The sequence below is a fragment of the Talpa europaea genome (genome assembly GCF_964194135.1).
Source record: "Talpa europaea genome assembly, chromosome: 12".
NCBI classification, from domain to species: Eukaryota; Metazoa; Chordata; class Mammalia; order Eulipotyphla; family Talpidae; genus Talpa; species Talpa europaea.
In genome coordinates, this window is record NC_140079.1 from 71,933,753 (window position 1) to 71,953,442 (window position 19,690).

At 48.2% G+C, this 19,690-nt stretch overlaps 1 protein-coding gene across 1 annotated transcript in view; it reads left to right on the plus strand.

Moving 5' to 3' along the window:
* SNX8 (sorting nexin 8) overlaps positions 1-19,077 on the plus strand; it is a gene marked incomplete at both ends in the record, with an annotated part of 42,889 nt that extends 23,812 nt beyond the window's left edge. The window contains 10 exons of the mRNA XM_084249607.1: positions 1,760-1,950; positions 4,337-4,454; positions 7,031-7,152; positions 8,771-8,851; positions 10,188-10,348; positions 11,134-11,266; positions 14,882-14,950; positions 16,084-16,233; positions 16,679-16,828; positions 18,967-19,077. Coding sequence (XP_084105733.1) covers positions 1,760-1,950; positions 4,337-4,454; positions 7,031-7,152; positions 8,771-8,851; positions 10,188-10,348; positions 11,134-11,266; positions 14,882-14,950; positions 16,084-16,233; positions 16,679-16,828; positions 18,967-19,077 — 1,286 coding nt within the window. The remainder of the gene's footprint in view (positions 1-1,759; positions 1,951-4,336; positions 4,455-7,030; positions 7,153-8,770; positions 8,852-10,187; positions 10,349-11,133; positions 11,267-14,881; positions 14,951-16,083; positions 16,234-16,678; positions 16,829-18,966) is intronic.
* Positions 19,078-19,690: the final 613 nt, after the last annotated feature.

The following is a 19,690-nucleotide window of genomic DNA, read 5'->3' on the forward strand; positions in this document are numbered from 1 at the left end:
GCAGACTGATGAAACACACTGCTGATGGGAGCAGCGGGCGATACAGGAGGGGTCTGCTCGCCATGTGCATTGCTCCCAGGCTGGCGGGGATCGAACTGGCACTGCAGAGGCTGCAGGCAGCTTCACAGTGCTGCGCTCAACCGCCTGCGCCACCAGGGAAGCCCAGTAAACACAGTTTTAAGGCTATCAAAATATTTTTATACAGACAGGAGGCTGGGTTCTTGAGATGACTTGGTTGCTGTGGTCTTCATACATTTTTGCCATTAGGTATTTGAGAACTCTTAGTGCACAAACACTCTCATATATACCTATATACACATATTCATACACATACAGTCACATACACAACTCAATACATGTGTATGCACACTCATACATATACACACACTCACGTACAGGAACACTCACACATACAAATATCCCCATATACACACATACTCAGCATACAAACTCATGACCCAGGGCAATAATGTACACACACACTCATGCACATTCACACACATATACACTCACACCTCATGCACACCATACTCGTGTACATTCATATACACACATACATGTCTTTTAAACACATTTTAATAAGTAGCATATGCTGCTCTGCATATTATGGACATTATATCAACAATACAAGAAAGTCAACTTAAAAAGGAACAGATGAAACCTACAATAGAAAGCTCACAGTGTCTTCCAATACCCTGGTGAAGGCGACCTCACTGTGTTAGAGCAGGTTGTGGTTTTTGAGTGGAGTTTTTAATGAGGCTTTGTGGGGATTCCCCAGTAAGCATTAAGGCCTTAGTTTTATTTTTTTCCTGAGCTTTAAGGTCAATCAAAGGCAGCTACATTTTAAATTGGAAACTGCTGAGTAATTTCACAGGTGAAGTCACCTAGTCATTAATTTTGTTTTAGAATGCAATAGAATCTTGCACCAGAAGACTTACCCTAAGAAATAAGTCATACTGTAGAACACATTGTGTAACATTTAAAGAGAAAAGAAAAAAGAAAATTATGTTTTGTTGCACTTATTTATAGAAGTGTTAACTGGAATGAGATTTTCCCCCTGTGGGATACTTTACTTTTTAACTGTGAAAGAACATCATCTTTGTAGAACCCTCTCTATACTAAAAACCAAATTCACTTTTTCACATGATTTCCTTGCTTGTTTGCAGGTTGTCAGGCATAAAATCTCTTTGAGTTGTCTTTTGCTGTTCTTTGAATGCTGCCTGGGTGGCTTCTTGTCTGTAAGGAAGCTTCAGTGTTTTAGGGATTGATTCTTTGCTTTGTATGATCAGGAAGCCTAGTTCTAAGCAGGCAGGTAGACTGTTTGCAGATCAAAATGATGGCATCAGCAGATGAAGGTAGGTAATATGTGTTGACTGGAGAAACATGGGAACATCTAGGAAATCTTGCAGCTAATTTCTTTTGTTTTAACCCCTTTACTCTAGAGAGAAGGACTCTTTTTGCACATAAACTTCTTTTTCTTCCCCCAAGTTGACAGCTAGATTTGACAGTTTTAGAAATGGGGGGTATACTTGCTGGTTCAAAGCATGGAGGCCCCAGTGTGGTGATTGTCAGGCCCAGAGAGGATGTGCCCCTGAACATGACTCCAAGACTGCAGTGTGACTTGGCAGGTCTGGGATTGGGCTGCGGGACCTGGCCAGAGTCCTTGTGCTGAGCTAGCGGAGCAGAGAGAGGCCAGGCTGGAGGAGTCTACACTTTCTGAGCAGTTGTTTTTAGTGGGCATTCTCCTCCTGTTTTCCAGACGTACTCACACCTCAGGTCAACAAGTTGAGGAACCCGGACCCCAATCGAATGCAGATGCCACAGGGGAACCCACTGCTGCTCTCATACACCCTGCAGGAGCTGCTGGCCAGGGACACCGTGCAGGTGGAACTCATTCCTGAGAAGAAGGGACTCTTCCTGAAGCATGTGGAATATGAGGTTTCCAGCCAGGTAAGGGAGGGGTGGGATCTGGGGCAGAAGGACTGAGAGGACAGAGAGCTAGCTAGGGTGCTCAGCTTCAAAGTGATTCCCAAACCAGATGGCAGAGCGCCAAGTTGCCCAGTGAACTTTTCCAAAGTGTGTGCTCCCTGCATGTTGCTTTGCTTCTGCCACACCCTCATCCACCTCAGCTGCTGCCCCATCCTTATGCCCTGGGATCTGCTGCTTAAGAAGCAGAGCATAAACTCTGCCAGGCCAGCTTGGTGGTGGCTGTATGACAGTGGGAAATCGCTGGGGATTAGACTGTGGACTTTGTAGAATATGGACTCCAAATGGCCAATAAGATTTGTGGGCAGAATCGGTAAGTGTCTAATCCCCTTTAATAGTGCTGCCTTCCTATTAGGCACACCCCACAGAGCTAATCAGACACCTGGCACTAGGGTGGCCCATGAAGTGTAGAACCATGTGGCGTTAGTGGCATTGATCTGTGCCCCTTCATGCTTTATATTTCCCTATCTTGCTTCACCTTGTTTGTGGGGAATTCACATGCCTGTGCAGGGGGCAGACAGCATTACCAGGGCTTTTGCTGGAAAGCCTGAACATTCACCATTCAGGTAAAAAACCTTGTTTTCAGAACATAACAACTGTTCCCCCAGTATGCCTGTTTGCTGTGTGTTCTTTGAGAATCACAGAATTTTTATGTTTTAAGGCTGCAGTGACCTAAGCCTGTGACTAAGTGCATCAGTGTCATTGCCGAGGGAGAATGCAGAGGTCAGAGAGGATAGGAATCTTGGAATAATTTTGAGGACAGTGTTGGAGTCTTCTGTCACTATGGTTCTGGCCTGTTGAGCCTCGGTTGGCAGGAGGTGAGAAGCAAGTTCAGGCGGGAGAGGTGAAGTTGCACAGGTCTTTCTTCTGGGCTTCCTTCCTCAGGGCTGAGTGTGGTAGAAGCTGCTGTCTCCACCAGTGCAGCTTGACCTTTTTCCCATCTCGTTGAAACACCCATTTCTTATGTAAGTTAGTTGCCTGATAGCGGCCATTTTTAGAAGAAGGTTAATTTTGCCAGGTCAGTTTCTGAACTGTGTGTAAAGAGACACCCACAAATGTTTGCACACATGGGGAAGCCTCTTGGGCTCTACATTTTCTCTTGGTGCCCTGTGCATCGTTCTGGCGGTGTTTGCAGTAAGTACAGACGTGGCATGTTGTCCACTGTCTAGAATGGAGGTGGACACACTTGACTTCATATTTCTCCTTCATATAGTATAGCTAAGTTTTTAAATAGACTTTGTATTTTGGGAGGTAGTTTTAGATTCACGGCAGAACTGAGTGGAAAGGACACATAATTCCCATATACTTGTGACCTACCCCCTTCCTCCCACTTGTGCCTTCCCCACTATCAACATCTCGCACCAGAGAAGGATGTTTAGTTACCTCCAGTGAAATGATATTAACACATCATTATCACCCAAAGGTTCTAGCTTCCATTAGGGTTCACTCTTGGTGTGGTACATTTTGGGGTTGACAAATGTATGACATGGAGCCATTATTATAGCATCATACTGAGTAGTTTCACTGCCCTGAAAATTCTGTGAGCTCTACCTGTTCATCCCTCCTTCTTCGTAACCTCTGGCTACCACTGATCCTATTATTGTCTCCCCACTCTTGCCTTTTCCAGAATGCCATAAAGTTGGAATCAAAGAGTATGGAGCCTTTCAGGCTGGCTTCTTTTACTTAGTACTATGAGTTAGTAATCAGTGTAGCATATTTACTTTTCACCTGCTCTTGCAGATTTCTCTTGTAAGCTTTCATGTTAGATTCAGATTGAATAGGACGATAACCTGGTGGAACCTGAGGGTTTATCAATGATTGGTCTTAGAGTGGCATTTGCAGGAAATTTCATTCTGTCAGCTATCTGCCCCACTAAGTTCAGTCTTCGTATTCAGCGTTTGGTCTGCTTTTAGAGAGTTAGGTCTGTAATAGGATGCAGCAGTGATACTGTTTCAACATCATTTGAAATGTGTATTTGAAGATGTTTGTTGATGACCTGTCCTAAATGAAGAAATACATTACTCTGATGTATTACCTTTCAAGGGCAGGATGGATGCCCACCTTAGAAGGTGAAAGCTCTTGAGTCTTGTTTCTTTCAGAAGATCCATAAACGTAGTTGAAAATGAAGCTAGAGCTATACAGTGTTAAGAAGTTGTATTACCATAATCTAAGGATTTCTATAGGAAATAGGATATTTTCCTTTTGGTAAAGGCCTGGTGGGAGAAGATGAGAGATTGAGAAATAGTATTTCCATGTGTTCTATCTAGTGATGGAAAGATAAGGTTAGGGGAGATCGTGAAATGTGATAGTTGCTGCCATCACATTGAACCCTAAGTGTTTTCTCTTCCAGCGCTTCAAGTCCTCTGTGTACAGGCGGTACAATGATTTTGTGGTCTTCCATGAAATGCTGCTGCAGAAGTTCCCATACCGCATGGTGCCAGCCCTTCCCCCCAAGAGAATGCTGGGAGGTAAAACTGGATTTGCTAGAGGTGGGGGTGAGAAAGGGTGCTGTGGTCCCAAGTCATGACCCGTCTTCTATCTTCTTCTGCATCCTCTAGTGGAATGGTAGGCAGCAGCTGTGGCTTAGAGCCCAGGTCTGAAATAGCAGGGCCAGGTGTCATGTAGGGAGCTCCCCACTTGTGCAAGAGTGAAAGAATGCACCCCAGTTCCCTTTCTGGAGGGCGTGGGGCCCAACAGTGCTGGTTGTGGTAATGCAGGCAGTTTGCTTTGCCTGCTTTTGCAGAGTGGCATGAACCTTGATCATGGTTCCATCAGACTGTTAGGTGATCTCGGGAAGAGATGGACTAAAGGTAAGGTAGGCAGTCTGAACTGCAGCTTCAAGGATATAAAAATCTTCACATGTTGCCCACATCTTAATTGCTTCACCTGTATTACCTCAGGTAGATGAGAGATCACAGGTCCTGGCAGGCCCCTTGTACACTGGCCTGCTTCACCTCAAGTTTCAGAGCCAGAGGTGGCAGGTACCTTCTATTAGGACTTGGAACTTCTCTCCCCCAGTCCTTTTCTCAAATCAGATAAAACTTGGTCAATAGATAAGTGCACAAAGCTGACCAGTTGCTTTTCTGTTTTTGTATTTTTTCTTCAAGATTTACTTTTGTTTATGCATACATGAACTGGGGGTGTAGGCCAGTGGTGAGGGGGGTGGGTGAGAGGATTACCAGAGACAGAGTGGGGAACAGAACAGGCAGACCGACGAAACACACTGCTGAGGGGAGCAGCGGGCGAGATAGGAGAGATCTGCTGCGCCATGTGGGTAGCTTCCTGGCCAGGGATTGAACTCATGCTATGGTGGCTGGCTGAGACTTACCCCCGGTGCCCCCCGGGAGGCCCCTGACCAGTTGATATTCTGCTAAATTTCCCCAATGATTCTGAAGTAACTATGAGGAACTAAATTGAGATTTAACAGGGCAATCCAGTTTACAGCATTCTGAAAACTTTCAAAATTGCACATGAATACCCTGCCTCTCATGTTCACTTACTAGCTCAGAACCTGATAACAGGTTCCCCCCACTATCAAAAAGTAGAATTTTCCTATTTGGTATGATTTGATACTTTATTTTTTGAATCTGGGAATGCAACAAATTCTGTCATTTTAAATTAATGGTAGGGCCTCCCTGGTGGCGCAGCGGGTTGAGCGAAGCGCTGTGAAGCTGTCTGCAGCCTTCGCGGCACCTTTTTGATTCCTGGCCGGCCGGGGAGATTCCCACATGGCGCGGCAGACCTCTCCTGTGTTGCCTGCTGCTCCCCTGAGCAGTGTATTTCGGTCCTTCTGCCTGTTCTGCTCCCTGCTCTGTCTCGGGTAGATTCTCTCACCCTCCCGTGCCTCTGGCCTGTACCCCAGTGCTTGTATAAATAAATAAATCTTTAAAAAAAAATGGTAATAAAGATCCCAGACTCCAGAAATAACCTACCAGATCATGCCAATACAAGAGCGCTCTACTTTGTTAGTGGGCAAAACCTGTGATACCATTGCCTTCTTGCTCCATGTGAAATCCATAGAACAGATTATTCACATCACATTGAAGGGGGAAAGAATGCTAAGGGCAGTAGAGATCAGAAAGGGTTTTGGGGGTAGGTGAATGCTTACTAAAATCCAAGCGTCAAAATCAAAGTATCGAAAGTGTTTAAAGCCTAGAAACTGCCTGCATATTTTTCGTCATGTGTCTCAGTAGTTATGAAAGTGTGGCCTTCTACAGGAGCCTGCTTGGTGGTCAGGAGAGGGCCAGGGAACCTGATCCCACTAAATTTTTCAATAACTTATAAAAATAAGTACATCAATTTATACTCTTTCCTCCTTGAAGTGAAAATACTTTACCTGAATGGCAAGCAATAATAATTGGTTCCATTACCAAGTGAGTTATAATGGTTGAGTGAATGTAATTGTGTTGCAGCCCTCATTTGTCTTAGAGAAGCTCCAGAGGGGGATTGTGATGTGTCTGTCTAACTTACATGATCAAAGTAGGGGCTCAAGCTTGAACCCCAGTGCTCTTGGTAAAAACAAATAGGTTGGGCCTCTCTGGTGGTGCAAGGGGTTAAGCACAGCACTGTGAAGCTGTCCAGAGCCTCTGCAGTGCGAGTTCGAGCCCCAGCCAGGGAGCTACCCACATGGCGCAGCAGACTTCTCCTGACTCTCCCGCTGCTCCCCTCAGCAGTATACTTTGGTCTATCTGCCTGTTCTGTTCCCTGCTCTGTCTGTGGTGAATTCTCTCACCTCCCTCACCTCTGGCCTGTGCCCCAGTTTTTATATGCATAAATAAATAAATCTTTTAAAAAAAAACAACTAGGCTCTGGTTTTCGCCAGTGGTTTCCGAATTCATATGTGTTTGTGGGGGCAGGACATAGAGTTGGGGATTCTGTTGCTGTTTCTCCTGCAGCCTCCCAGGGTTTCATTCAATGCCCTAGTGTGTTGTATGGCACACCCCAGGCAGTACTCCTAGCGAGAACCTCTCACTGGGCTGAGAGTCAGGTCTCTCCCTGAGAGTGCCAGTACCCCCGGCTCATGGTAACCCTGTGCTGTCTTTAGCTGACAAGGAATTCATTGAGGCCCGGAGGAGAGCTCTGAAGCGCTTTATCAACCTGGTGGCCCGGCATCCCCGCTTCTCCGAGGATGCTGTCCTCAAGCTATTCCTGTCCTTTGGTGGCTCCGTAAGTATATCTCCTGACAAGTTCCCAAAACCTTGACATTCATCTTAGGTTTGCTTTTCTTTTGGGGCTCTCCTATAATTCCCTTTGTTTGCACCCCCTGAAGGGGATCTATTTTACCTGTAGCTGACATCAATTAGATTTCTGTCCTTCCCAAATAGCAGGTTGAAGATTATTTTAAGAGGCGGTGAGGTTTTGGTTTTGCTGGGTTTTGTGTATGCATGTAGGGTGGCAGGTTCTCGGAGCAGTCTCATTGGAGATGTGAGCGGTCACATTAAATAGGTCAGGTCTCACCAAGTTCCTTTGGAGACAAAAGCTGGGTGTCCCTAGCAGAGCTGCAGGACAGACTGTGTCCTGGGAAGTCACTGTATATAAGTTGATCTAAGGAACTGAGAGGCAGTTTCTCTCTGCAAAGAGCACCATGTAGTCCTGATTAGAGCTGAGGCGAAGGCCTCGTTCCTGCTTAGGGAACAAGGAACCACCTTGCCAGGCACTGTTGTCCCAGGGCTGCCAGCTTATCTGGAGGAAGAGAGGTTTTGCCCAACAAATCCTCTCACTGTGGGTCTGGGCGATGAGGGGCTCTGACAAGGGGCTACTCTGGTGGAGTAGATATATCTCCCCCATTAGAGGAGCCCTTCTGGAGCAGGGACCTACCTACCCCCCATCTCTGCTATAGGAAGATGCAGGAAGACCAAGCCATGTGAGGCTGCTTCCTTCTCACACTTGACCTCCTTGAGAGGGCGGCCCCTTTCATTGGACCCATGCCAGACACTCAGCAGTTGCTTGTTGAGACCTTTGGTCTGCTGGTAAGCTGGAAGTGTAGGTCTGCTGACCCAGGGGTGAGGGGTAGCTTCCCTTAGAACAGGGATATTTACTGCCAACAGAGGAATGTGGCAGGACATGGGAGCTGTGTGGCTCAAGATAGGAAAGGAAAGTGGGGGAGGTGCTGCAGGCTCAGAGTCAGCAATACCCTGTTCTGGGGCATTCAGCTGCTTTGTTCCCCTGCCTTTGCACAGATAGGGCGTTCCTGGGCTCTTTTTTCTCTTTTGGTAAAATGAGAGCATTGGCACTGATGATAATTAAGGCATCTCTAAAATTCTAGATCCCTTTATTCATAAGCAGTCCTGTGTTAGAATCTCTGCCTATTTTCTGTCGCTCTTTGTAGGGACCATATCTTAAGGCTAGGCTTTGCTATGGGGCCCCCTTTTGGAGGGCAGACTGCAGACCCCAGATGTCACGCCCTGGTCCCATGGATCTGCTCACAGGAAGGAGGAGACCCCAGCTTTCCTGTCTGTTGCCTCACATGGGACCTGACAGATGCTGGGGAATCCCACCTCCATCTGAAGTACTGATGTCCCTCAGTGAAGAAAACTCTGTCAGAGCTGAAGGTTCATGTGCCGCTCTTAAGTCAGGCCGTCTTTTCTGTGGAAGATCACCCTAACGTTTAAGGTCAATGGGGAAAAAATGAAGAGACAATAAAGAGATTATGGAACATTCATGTAAAAGGAAACATTCCCTCTAGGAAGGCCTGCATCTTGTTTTTATGTTCTTAATTGGTCTCACCGATTTTTTCTTTTTGTGGCTAGTAGAGGGTCAAGTTGTTTATTTTTTCCTTTTGCAGGATGTGCAGAACAAGTTGAAAGAATCAGCTCAGTGTGTTGGAGACGAATTCATGAATTGTAAGCTAGCTACTCGGGCCAAGGTATTTTTCTAATTCTGATTATTCCCCCCTTAACCAGAGCAATAACAGTCTTACTAATTAATAATATTTATTTTGCCTCTATTGCTTGCCAGGGATTTTGCTAAGATCCACTGTATGCTTTTCCCATTTAACCCTCATTCCAGTTGCTCTTCAACAGCAGGCATTATGCTCATTTTACAGATGAGTGAACTGGCCCAGAGCTGTTATGTGCCAAGGTCCCCAATTTTGAAGCAGCAGGATCTGGTTGTCCTGAGCTCTGTTTGACCTCAGTGCCCAACAGGTCTTTTATAGTATCCTGAGGTTTTTTGTGACTTAGATGAACATAGACTTGGTTACCAACTCTCAGGATTTCAGGAGATTGGTTGTTGCATTACCTAAAAAGGATTAATTTGTTAGTTTTTCTCCCTCCCCCTTTTTTTTTTTTTTGTGGGACCCTTGTTGGTGGCCAGGGATCAAACTGGCGCTGCAGAGGCTGCAGGCAGCCTCGCAACCCAACGCTCAACCGCTGCACCACAAGGGGAGGCCCACCCCCCCCTTTTTTTTTAATTTATTTATACAAGAACTGGGTACAGGCCAGATGCATGGGAGGGTGAGAGGATTCACCAGAGACAGAGAGGGGAACAGAACAGTAGACTGACGAAATACACTGCTGAGGGGAGCAGAGGGCGAGACAGGAGAGGTCTGCTTCCTCATGTGGGATTCTTGCTGACTAGCCAGGATCGAACCCGCGTTGCAGAGGCTGCAGACAGCTTCACAGTGCAGTGCTCAACTGCCTGTGCCACGAGGGAGGCCCTTTTTTCCCCTTCTTAAACTGCATCTCAAAAACAAAACAAAACTGCTTCACACAAAAACATACTCTTTTACCTTCATTTTATTTCCTAAACTTTCTGCTTTCAAGCATTATGCAGTTAATAGTAGTTAATATATTAACATTAGTAAACTCTAATATGTGGCTGATATTAACACTGGTGAAAAGTTAATTCTTTGGGAATAAATGAAGAATACAGCACACCTTCCCCTCAGCACTTTACATTCATCAATTCTAGTTTGAAGGTGATTATTTGTGTGTTTTTGTTAGAACCTCCAGTTTGATCAAACTGCTGTGGACATTGTGTTCATAATCCCACAGGACATGCAGCTTAGCGCTTGTAGTGTGTGAGTGACAGTGCTTTTGTTTCTAAGAAGAAAGGCCCAGTGCAGACTCTGTAGCATTGGGACCTGGGAGTCTTGTCTCATCTGCCTATTCAGTCTGTTAGATTGTTTCTCTCTGTTGGTTGTCTTTTCTTGAAGACATTTCATGTCTCTAATATAGTCTTCTCTCTCCTCACCCTGTCAGGACTTCCTCCCAGCTGACGTCCAGGCTCAGTTTGCTATTAGCCGGGAGCTGATTCGAAATATCTATAACAGCTTTTATAAACTTCGAGATCGGGCCGAGCGAATTGCATCAAGGGCCATTGACAATGCTGCTGACCTTCTCATATTCGGGAAGGAGTTAAGGCAGGTGACCATTAGGTTCTGTTGGGGCTCAGTGGGGAGGGGTCTTTAGACTTTGGAGGCAGGCTTGGAGTAGCAAGTGCATTTGTTACCATAACCCTTGATCTGACCTGATTCCCTCCAAAGAGGGAAAAGGGCTGGAGGGAAGGGGCTCATATTTAGAAGGAAAAAGGTAGAGAATTTAGGCAGAGAAATATGGATTCCACTTCCACAGATGTTTGCAGTTTCTTTCTTTTTTTTTAAATGTATATATTTTTTATTTTATACAAAACCCAGGGTACAGGCCAATGCGCGGGAGGGTAAGAGGATTCACCAGAGACAGAGCAGGAAACAGAACAGGCAGACTGACGAAATACACTTGTTTGCAGTTTCTTACATGGTATTTTTCCCATTGTCAGGGTTAGACTTACAAAAAGATCCATTTGACTTGGGAAAGGACCCCATGGCTGCCTATGCTTCCTTTGCTGGGGTCATGGGAAAGAGTTGTGAGACATTCGCTAGGCCTCTGGCCTGCCCCAAAGTCCCCCAGAATTGCACTCTTAAATCTACAAGTGCACACGTGTCACCTAGGGGCTTGTTCAGAATTGGTTCAGTAGAGGGGGTGTGTATGAGATTTTGCCTTTCTAACAGACTCCCAGATTTCCCTGAGGACCAGTCAGAGCAGCAAGGGTCTAGGTTAGGAGATACACAAGCCACCCTGGGTTTAGGGAAAGGGAGGTGTCAGGTTGGACTGTGTGGTCAGCTTCCAGGCCCTGAGTGTCTCCTCTCCTGTGTTTCCTTTTCTCTAGTGCTTTAGGGTCTGACACAACCCCGCTCCCTTCCTGGGCCACTCTGAACAGTAGCACCTGGGGGTCCCTTAAACAGGCTCTGAAAGGCCTGTCTGTTGAATTTGCGTTGCTCGCTGACAAGGCTGCACAGCAGGTGAGTGAATTTGTTCTCCATGGCGCCTGTTCCAAAGAACATTCTATGCCTTGACTTGTGGGATCGTCTTTTTATGTTATTTTTATTTATTTATTATAGATTTATTTACAGATTTATTTTTTTTATTTATACAAGAACTGGGGTACAGGTCAGAGGCATGGGAGGGTGAGAGAATTCACCAGAGACAGAGCGGGGAGCCGAACAGGCAGACGACAGAAAGCACTGCTGAGGGGAGCAGCGGGTGAGACAGGAGAGGTCTGCCGCGCCATGTGGGTATCTCCCTGGCCGGCTGGGAATCGAACCTGTGCTGCAGAGGCTGTGGACAGCTTCATAGCACTGCACCCAATCTGCTGCGCCACGGGGGAGGCCCATGGATTGTCTTTTGAGATGGGCTTCAAAGTTCCAAGTCCTGAGTGAATGGAGAGTTGATCTTGTCCAGACCTGCATGTCCCCATCTGTTCTGGGTGGCTTCTCCTGAGCCATTTACCCTCTTTGGAGGGTTGCTGATGAGAAAAATAAATTGGATCTGATCTCTTGTGAGCTCATTTTGCTAAGGTTAGAAGATATAATCCGTCCTTGGAAATGTAATCTTGGACTTCCGAGCACACTTCTGGGTAGACCAGATAGTTCCCTTTTTGCTGTCCTAGTCAACGAGTGCGACAGAGCTCCCTGCACTGTGAGGCTCCCTCCTTCCACCCTGGATACCCAATTAACTTCAGGAAGTGCTTCTGCTGTACTGGCAGGTGCTATTTTTAGAAATCTGCAAAGAATGCTATACTGGCTGGGGATTAATTTGAAGATACAGTGTTTACTATCAAACATCTTTATGTTCACCTGGGAACTTTCCTGTTATAAAAAAGTTACATAATTTTGAATGTAAACATTTGCTGCCTAGCTCTTGGGGAAAATGGGCTTTAGGCTGCTCATAGATGGTTTTAAAGAAATTGAAATGATGTGATTGTGGAGGCCTTACTGCCTGTGTCTGAGACGTGACACTCCTTAGTATCAAGTTAGAGCCACAGTGACAAGTGACTGCTGACTGTGGAACTGGGGACTTTTCAGGCTTGAGGGGACTTAGGTGACCAGTCTTAGGTGTCTCAGTGCTTAGAGGGAATTTTAATAATTCTTTTTTTTTTTTAAAGATTTATTTATTTTTCTACAAGAGCTGGGGTACAGGCCAGAGGTGTGGGAGGGTGAAAGGATTCACCAGAGACAGAGCGGGGAGCAGAACAGGCAGATGACTGAAATACACTGCTGAGGGGAGCAGTGGGCACAACAGGAGAGGTCTGCTACTCCGAGAGGGTATTTGATCTCAATGCTGCTATGGATCGTTCTGCCATTGTCATTTCCCCCCCTCCCCCCTCACCTCCACCCCACTGCTGGTGCCTATTTATTCTTTTTTGAACCTGAGTGTAGTAGAGCATTGGTATCTCTGAGAACTGGCCTTGGGCCTGATCCATCTCCAGGTCTGAGGTGCCCATGAGGACCAGGAACATGGTGTTGAGGGTTTGACAGGAGCCTGGGACTGCTCTATGCCCAGTCAGTGTATAGTGCTGGCACTTTTCAGCTTACTTTGGTCCCTAGACCTGTTTTCCCATTGATGAAAAACAAAGGAGTTGGACTAAATCATGAAAAATTTTATTTGACCTGTTGAACCTTTACTCAAAGCTCAGTCTGTAAAATGTAATAATGAAGCTATCCATGGTTACAGGAACCTAGGCTCTTGGCCCACACGGTTCCTTCAGCAGATCACCTCCTGGCAGGGGAAGGTATCATGAATCCCCTGGTGTTATGTGGAGGGCAGTGGAAGTACCCACCTAGATGATCAGATGCTATTTTCACCTTGAGGAGGGAGAGCAGGCAGGCAGGCAGGCGTCTGAGGGGTAGAAGTCTGGAGTCTGAAGTCCTTATCGGCTGCAATATTCTCCGATAGCTTGTGAATGCGCCGTGAAATTTCCTGTCTGAAGAGGTGCTGTTTCCTGAATACCCTTCACTGTCCTTGGTGGTTTTTCAAGCCACAGTGAAAGGAATATCATTTTCATGGGAAACTGGATCAGACAAACAACCCATCAGGACTTATACAGAAAATGGCTGCAGTCCCATTCCAACTCTCGCCCTACCAGTAAAGACATCGAGGGTTACTTTTCTAAATTCTCTGTTTACATCCTGGTTTTATACTCTCAGACCTGTCAGGAGACCTAGATAACTAATGCCAACAAGATGAGTGAGACTCAAAGTAGGATCTTACTGTTTTTTCCAAGGTGACAAAAGTGTGCCTTTAGTAAAGGTATATGCGTTGGTGGGTCTAGGGTCTTGTGCCGCTTCCGACCGGAAATGGGACTTGGCAGCTAAAGTCCGGAACAGGAAGGACTCCCGAGCCCCTTGGTGCTTCCAGAGGGGAAACCTCCATTCTTCTGATCCCTCGCCCACTAAACTGGGAACAAGGCACCTTGCCACCTGGTGTTTCCTGTCTGAGTTTTGAAAACCTGTAACCACATTGGTTAGAATCTTGGTGGTGTGTGTGGGATTGAGTACTGAGAAACTCCAAGCTCAGTAATTTGAGGCTTGAAAGGTCTTAGGGTTCCCCAAGTTGGTTTGAGAGCCTGAATGGAGCCCCCACTCAGAGTCTAGAACTTGTATAACTGTCAGCTTTGCCCTTCTTTCATCTTCGGTCTCCTGCTGCCTCTGGTTGCACTCTCCCTGCACCAAGTCTGATGTACAGTTTGTGATCTAGGGGTGAGGTCATGTTTGACTCAACGGCACTGGCCCATGTTCTGGGAAGCTTCAGGAGCAGGGCTTTACCCCTGTTACTACCAGGGACACCCCATGCTACTACCACGGTTGCCTCTCTATGTGGCTGACGACGTCTATGGTTTCAGGAATGTGCTGTGTGGGGCTTGCCAGGCATCTCCTGGTTTCTTTCCAGCACACTGTTGTATTGTGCAAAGATATACATGGGATCCACAAGAGAGAGGCCCCGTGTGGCCCACCCTCCCCTCTCCTTGCCCTTGTGCCGGGCCTTGGCCTTCCTGAGCTGAGGTGCTTTTTCTCCTCAGTCAGCCTAAGCATGGAAACAGCTTTGTTCACTTACCCCGACCTGAGTGTTTCATGTGCAGCACTTCTGCAGCTGCAGACTCTCCAGCACCTTCACAAACCCTTTCCCCGCCAACCTGTTTATTTTCCCTTTTATTAAAATTCAGATGACCCTCCAACATCTCTCCCATTTCTTTCCCCTTTTCAACACATCCAACAGCTTCAAATGGAAACTTGAGTTTTCTGTGATGCTGGTTTCAAAGCTGTTCTGTGGTGGGTTCTCTCTGGTTCTCTCTGGGGACTTTGGTTTTGGAGTGTGGGTGGAGGCCAGGCAGTGCTGAATACGTTGAGTATGTGGGCAGGTGGCTCTGGGAGCCAGGACCTTGGTTCTCATCAAACTACTGGGACCTGAGCTGGTGGACTGGGGTATGGATTCCGGTGGGCTGTCATGTGGAGGGCTCGTCTGCAGAGCTGGTGGTGGTTCTGGGGAGGAGCCAGCCCAGGCTGCGGATGGATGTGGCACTGGGCTGGGTCTCAGGTCCTGTGTGTGCTCTGTGTTGGCTAACTCACCCTTGTTTTTAGGGCAAACAGGAGGAGAATGATGTAGTGGAGAAATTGAACCTCTTCTTGGACTTGCTGCAATCCTACAAAGTGAGTCTTGGCTGCTCCTTGGCGAGGGCAGAGCTTATTTTAGAGTCTGAGGATTTTCCAGGGGAGTGGAGAGTCAAGAGGCAGAGCTTCCTAGGGAAGGTGGCTTCTGCTATTTTTCCCCGGGGCAGGCTCTGCTGAGCACTCTGACTTTGGACCCCTGCTGGTATACAGATGACCACTGGCTTCTCCTCGCTAAGAAAAGAGGGAGTGTGACCTGGAGGGTGCGTGTGTGAGTGGGTAAGAGTGTGTATGAGAGAGAGTGTGAGGGTATCTGTGAGAGTGTATGTATGTGTTAGTGTGTATGGGTGTGAACATGTATGTGTGTATGATTGTGAAGGAGTGTGTGAGTGAGCATGTGTGCATGAGTGTATGTGCAGGTGTGTGAGTGTGAGTATGAGGGGCTGGTCCAATAAGGAGGGCACTCTCCCCTTCCAGTGGGAGAGATTCCAAGAAGTTGGAGGGCAGCTCTCTGTTAGGTATCTGTCAGTGAGAGAATGGATCGCCTGTGAAGCCAGAGAAACACTTCATGCTGAGCTTGACTCAAGGAGAGCTGGCCCAGTGCTGTGGGAATGTTCTAGAAGGCATTCCTGTTGAGTGAGGTGGCCAGGTAGTGAGGTGGCCCTGAAAGTTCTGGCCACTTGACCTATGGCTGCCATGTCCCACAGATGTGATTGGGATTACTTTGGGGCCTCCAGAGAAATGCTATTATATCTTCATTATGGAGACTATTTGGTCTCCTGCTGAAGGTACATCTACTTTCTGGAATTGGACAGCATTAGAGTCCGAGGTCTAGAGCTGTCCCAGTATTCTGGGCTATAAATGGAGCCTGTTTTACATGGGTTCTGGTTTGTGGTGCTGCCTTGCACTGCCATCCTTCATGGTTCAACCCTCGGTCTGCTGACCCAAACCACTGATTTGTGCTTTCTTTCCACATGGGAAGTGAGGAGAGTTTGTGTGAGCTGTTTCTGAAGAGGGAAAGCCATTCTTAGAAAAGGCTTCTCACACTGGGGTGGGGCCAGCACTGACTTTTGAGTCTGGGCCTTGAGCCTGATGGCCCACATCCATTCCTAACTTCATGGACTAATGGCTCAGAGTACTGGGGCAAGTGGGCAAGTGCCACCTCCCTCCCACAGGACTTGTGTGAGCGGCACGAGAAGGGTGTGCTGCACAAACACCAGCGTGCCCTGCACAAGTACAGCCTGATGAAGAGGCAGATGATGAGCGCCGCTGTGCAGAGCCGTGAGCCCGAGTCTGTGGAGCAGCTGGAGTCCCGCATTGTGGAGGTAGTCTTAGCTTGGGCACAGGAGAGTGAGGCAGCCTGGGTCTGCTTCCTGGGGGTGGGTGACACGCTGGGCAGCCTGAGAGTGCTTGGAGAACATGGAGCTGGGGGATCATGGAGCTGTACTCCCAGACATCCTTGGGTTGACTTCCAGAAGGTCAGAATCTGGGAGCTAAGGACTTTTAAGTAACACAGTAACAGCTGGTGTGACAAGCTTGTGGGCTGTGATACAGGTGTGGGAAAGCCACCCATGCGGGTGCCCACAGCAGCTTATCTTCCCCTTCATAGTGGTCTCTCTGCCCTGGGCAAAAGGATGTCTTGTAGGACTTGGTTCAGCATTTATAGGAGGACGGGCTGGAGCCCTGGGACTTGGAAGATGACAGTGTGGGCTGTGGGGCCCTCCATCCTGTGTCTGCGGCCCAGGTGCCAATGGGCTCTTTTCTATGCAGCAGGAGAATGCGATCCAGACCATGGAGCTTCGGAACTACTTCTCCCTGTACTGCCTACACCAGGAGACGCAGCTAGTGCACGTTTACCTGCCCCTCACCTCCCACATTCTCGGGGCCTTCGTCAACTCTCAGATCCAAGGGCATAAGGAGGTAGGTCTCACCCATGCCATCCACCTGGGCCAGCAGCTCTCCTTTCTCAGCTTTCTTGGGAGAGGTACTTAGGAGAGTTAGCAGGCTCTTGTAGGGAGCCAGAACCATGGTTGAGAAATTGTCCTTGTGATCCATCATCGTGGTGGGAGGAGCAGCTGAGGCTGTAAAGGAGCTATTCTGTATCTTCTGGAGGGATTTCATAAGTCAGAAGTAAAGCATGTAGGGTCCCTGAGAACTGAAAGAATTTGAGAAAGGACATGGTGTGGAATCAGGTTGAGGAATTAAGGGATACCATTGCTAAGTGTCTTCCTGAAAACCCTGCCAGCTTCCCCCACAAGGCATCTCCTGTGCTTTTTGAAAGAAATGTCGTGCTTGTCATGATGCTCTAAGCTCATGTAACAGCTGCCTGGTCCCCTTGTTTAGAGGCATGTAACTCATGTCTTTGATGCTTTGCTCACCTCTTCAAATGACGGCATATATGTATCACTGAGAAGCCTGGAATATGGTGCCTGACCAGGACCGAATACCCCCAATCTCAAGAATACCCCCAATTCAAGATGTTTCTGGCACAATCTGTTTTCGACCAAGATTGAAACTGTCCACTAGCTGGGTCAGTAAGAACGGTCTCCCAACAGAAAAGGTAATCTCGGGCCTCCCTGGTGGTGCAGCGGTTGAGCGCTGGGTTGCGAAGCTGCCCATGGCCTCTGCGGTGCCGGTTCGATCCCCGGCTGCTCCCCAGCCACTGCAGGAGGGTCCCGCATGGCGCGCAGACCTCTCCTGCCGCCCGCTGCTCCCCTCAGCAGTGTGCTTCGGTCCTTCTGCCTGCTCTGCTCCCTGCTCTGGCTCTGGTGAATTCTCTCACCCTCCCGCGCTTCTGACTGTACCCAGTGCATGTATAAACAAACAAACAAGCAAATAAATAAATAAAACATGCCTCTATAAAAAAAAAAGGGTAATCTCCATCTTCTATCCTACCCAACCTCCAAGCCATTGCCGCTGACCTTTCTCAACCAGGGATCTGAGTTCATTTTACACTCTATTCACCAAACAGCCCCTGCACCCACCCCCTTGTGCCCTCCCTGGCTGCACACAGGTTCCATCAGAGCCTGAGAAACCCTCTCTGGGGACTTCCCGGGATCTCCCAATAGCCCGTGTCATTCCTGGTGACAAGGTCAGGTCTAGTGTACCCCCAGCCGTAGACTGCTTCCACTGTGTGGTTCCCACACTCCTGCTTTCTGGTAGTCTCTGTCCTAGGTGCCTTCGAGGCCTCTTGTTAACACTGGGAGCACAGTCCCTTTGGAGGAGGGGGCAAGTCTACCAGTGGCCCCCTCCAGCTCCTTGGCACAGTGAGGGGAGTTCAGGCACAGAATTTATCAAACACTGCCTCAAATCCCAACTCTCTGTGACCTCTTAGGGACTTATTGGCTCATTTCATCTTTGTGGCCCGCCGTCCCTCTCTGAAAAATGACATAAAACATGACTCAAACTTCTAAGATCGACCTGGGGACTCAGTGGGTAATGGGCTGCCTGAGAGCCACTCTGTTCCAGGGTCTATGGCTGGGGGTACACTAGACCTGACCTTGTCACCAGGAATGACACGGGCTATTGGGAGATCCCGGGAGGTCCCCAGAGAGGGTTTCTCAGGCTCTGATGGAGCCTGTGTGCAGCCAGGGAGGGCACAAGGGGGTGGGTGCAGGGGCTGTTTGGTGAACAGAGTGTAAAATGAACTCAGATCCCTGGTTGAGAAAGGTCAGCGGCAATGGCTTGGAGGTTGGGTAGGATAGAAGATGGAGATTACCCTTTCTGTTGGGAGACCGTTCTTACTGACCCAGCCAGTGGACAGTTTAAATCTTGGTCGAAAACAGATTGTGCCAGAAACATCTTGAATATTTTTTCAAGATGTGAGTTGTGGGGCACAGCTCCTACGTAAGACCCTTAAGTCAGAATCTTTGGAGGCCTGAACTCAGGAACCTCTTTTTAGTGGGACCCCCAGGTGATTCTAGGATAAGGAGATAAATCTAAATCTGGGATCAGTGGCCCCTAGGGTGCCCCCAGGTGAGTGGGACACCCAGGTGACACTTGTGCGTCAGTCAGGGGCTAGCCTTGCTCACAGCCTTCTGCTCCCTGTCCTCCTGCAGATGAGCAAAGTGTGGAATGATCTGAAGCCCAAGCTAAACTGCCTCTTCGCGGGACCAAACAGCTCCCTGACCCCACCGAGGTCGCCACAGGATGGCCTCTCTCTTCACTAGTGCCGAGAGGACCGGGGCGAGAGCTCCGGCGTCCTCACTAAAATGTCTTTCCAAACGGTGTGTCCCTGTTTAATTCCCTCAGACAGCGCTGCGCCCCCCTCCTGTGTGCTCCCCGGCCTGGGGCTGAGGCCTCTGGAGCAGAAGAGCTGATGCTGGGCAGGGTAGGGCCATAGCTGTCCCCTCGGGGGGAGCAGAGCCTAGCATCCCAAGGCCTCTCAGCATCCACTGAAGACCCAGGGTCTGCTGCAGTGTCCCCACCCCCTCTGGCCTGACACCTGCCCTGTGGCCTGTCGTTTTGGTGCTGAGAAGTGTTCAGTTCCCTGAAATGATTTCTCCTGATACGCAGCGCAAGTGGAAATGATGGTTTGCACACAGCAGATGGTGCCTGGGAGCGTGTGCAAGGAAGGGGACATGTGCTAGAACAGTCAAAAGGGTGAGGGAGAGGAAGCTGAGGCCTCATGGTGGCAGGATAGTCTCTGCAGCCAGCACTCTGCTGTTGCACAAGTTGTGCCTTTGACATGTAATTGGGCAGTGAGAGTCAGACAGGTAATTAAGGCCAGCAGATACCCTGGATGCGTGTGTGTGGTGCCATGAGTGCCTATGAGTTGGCAGC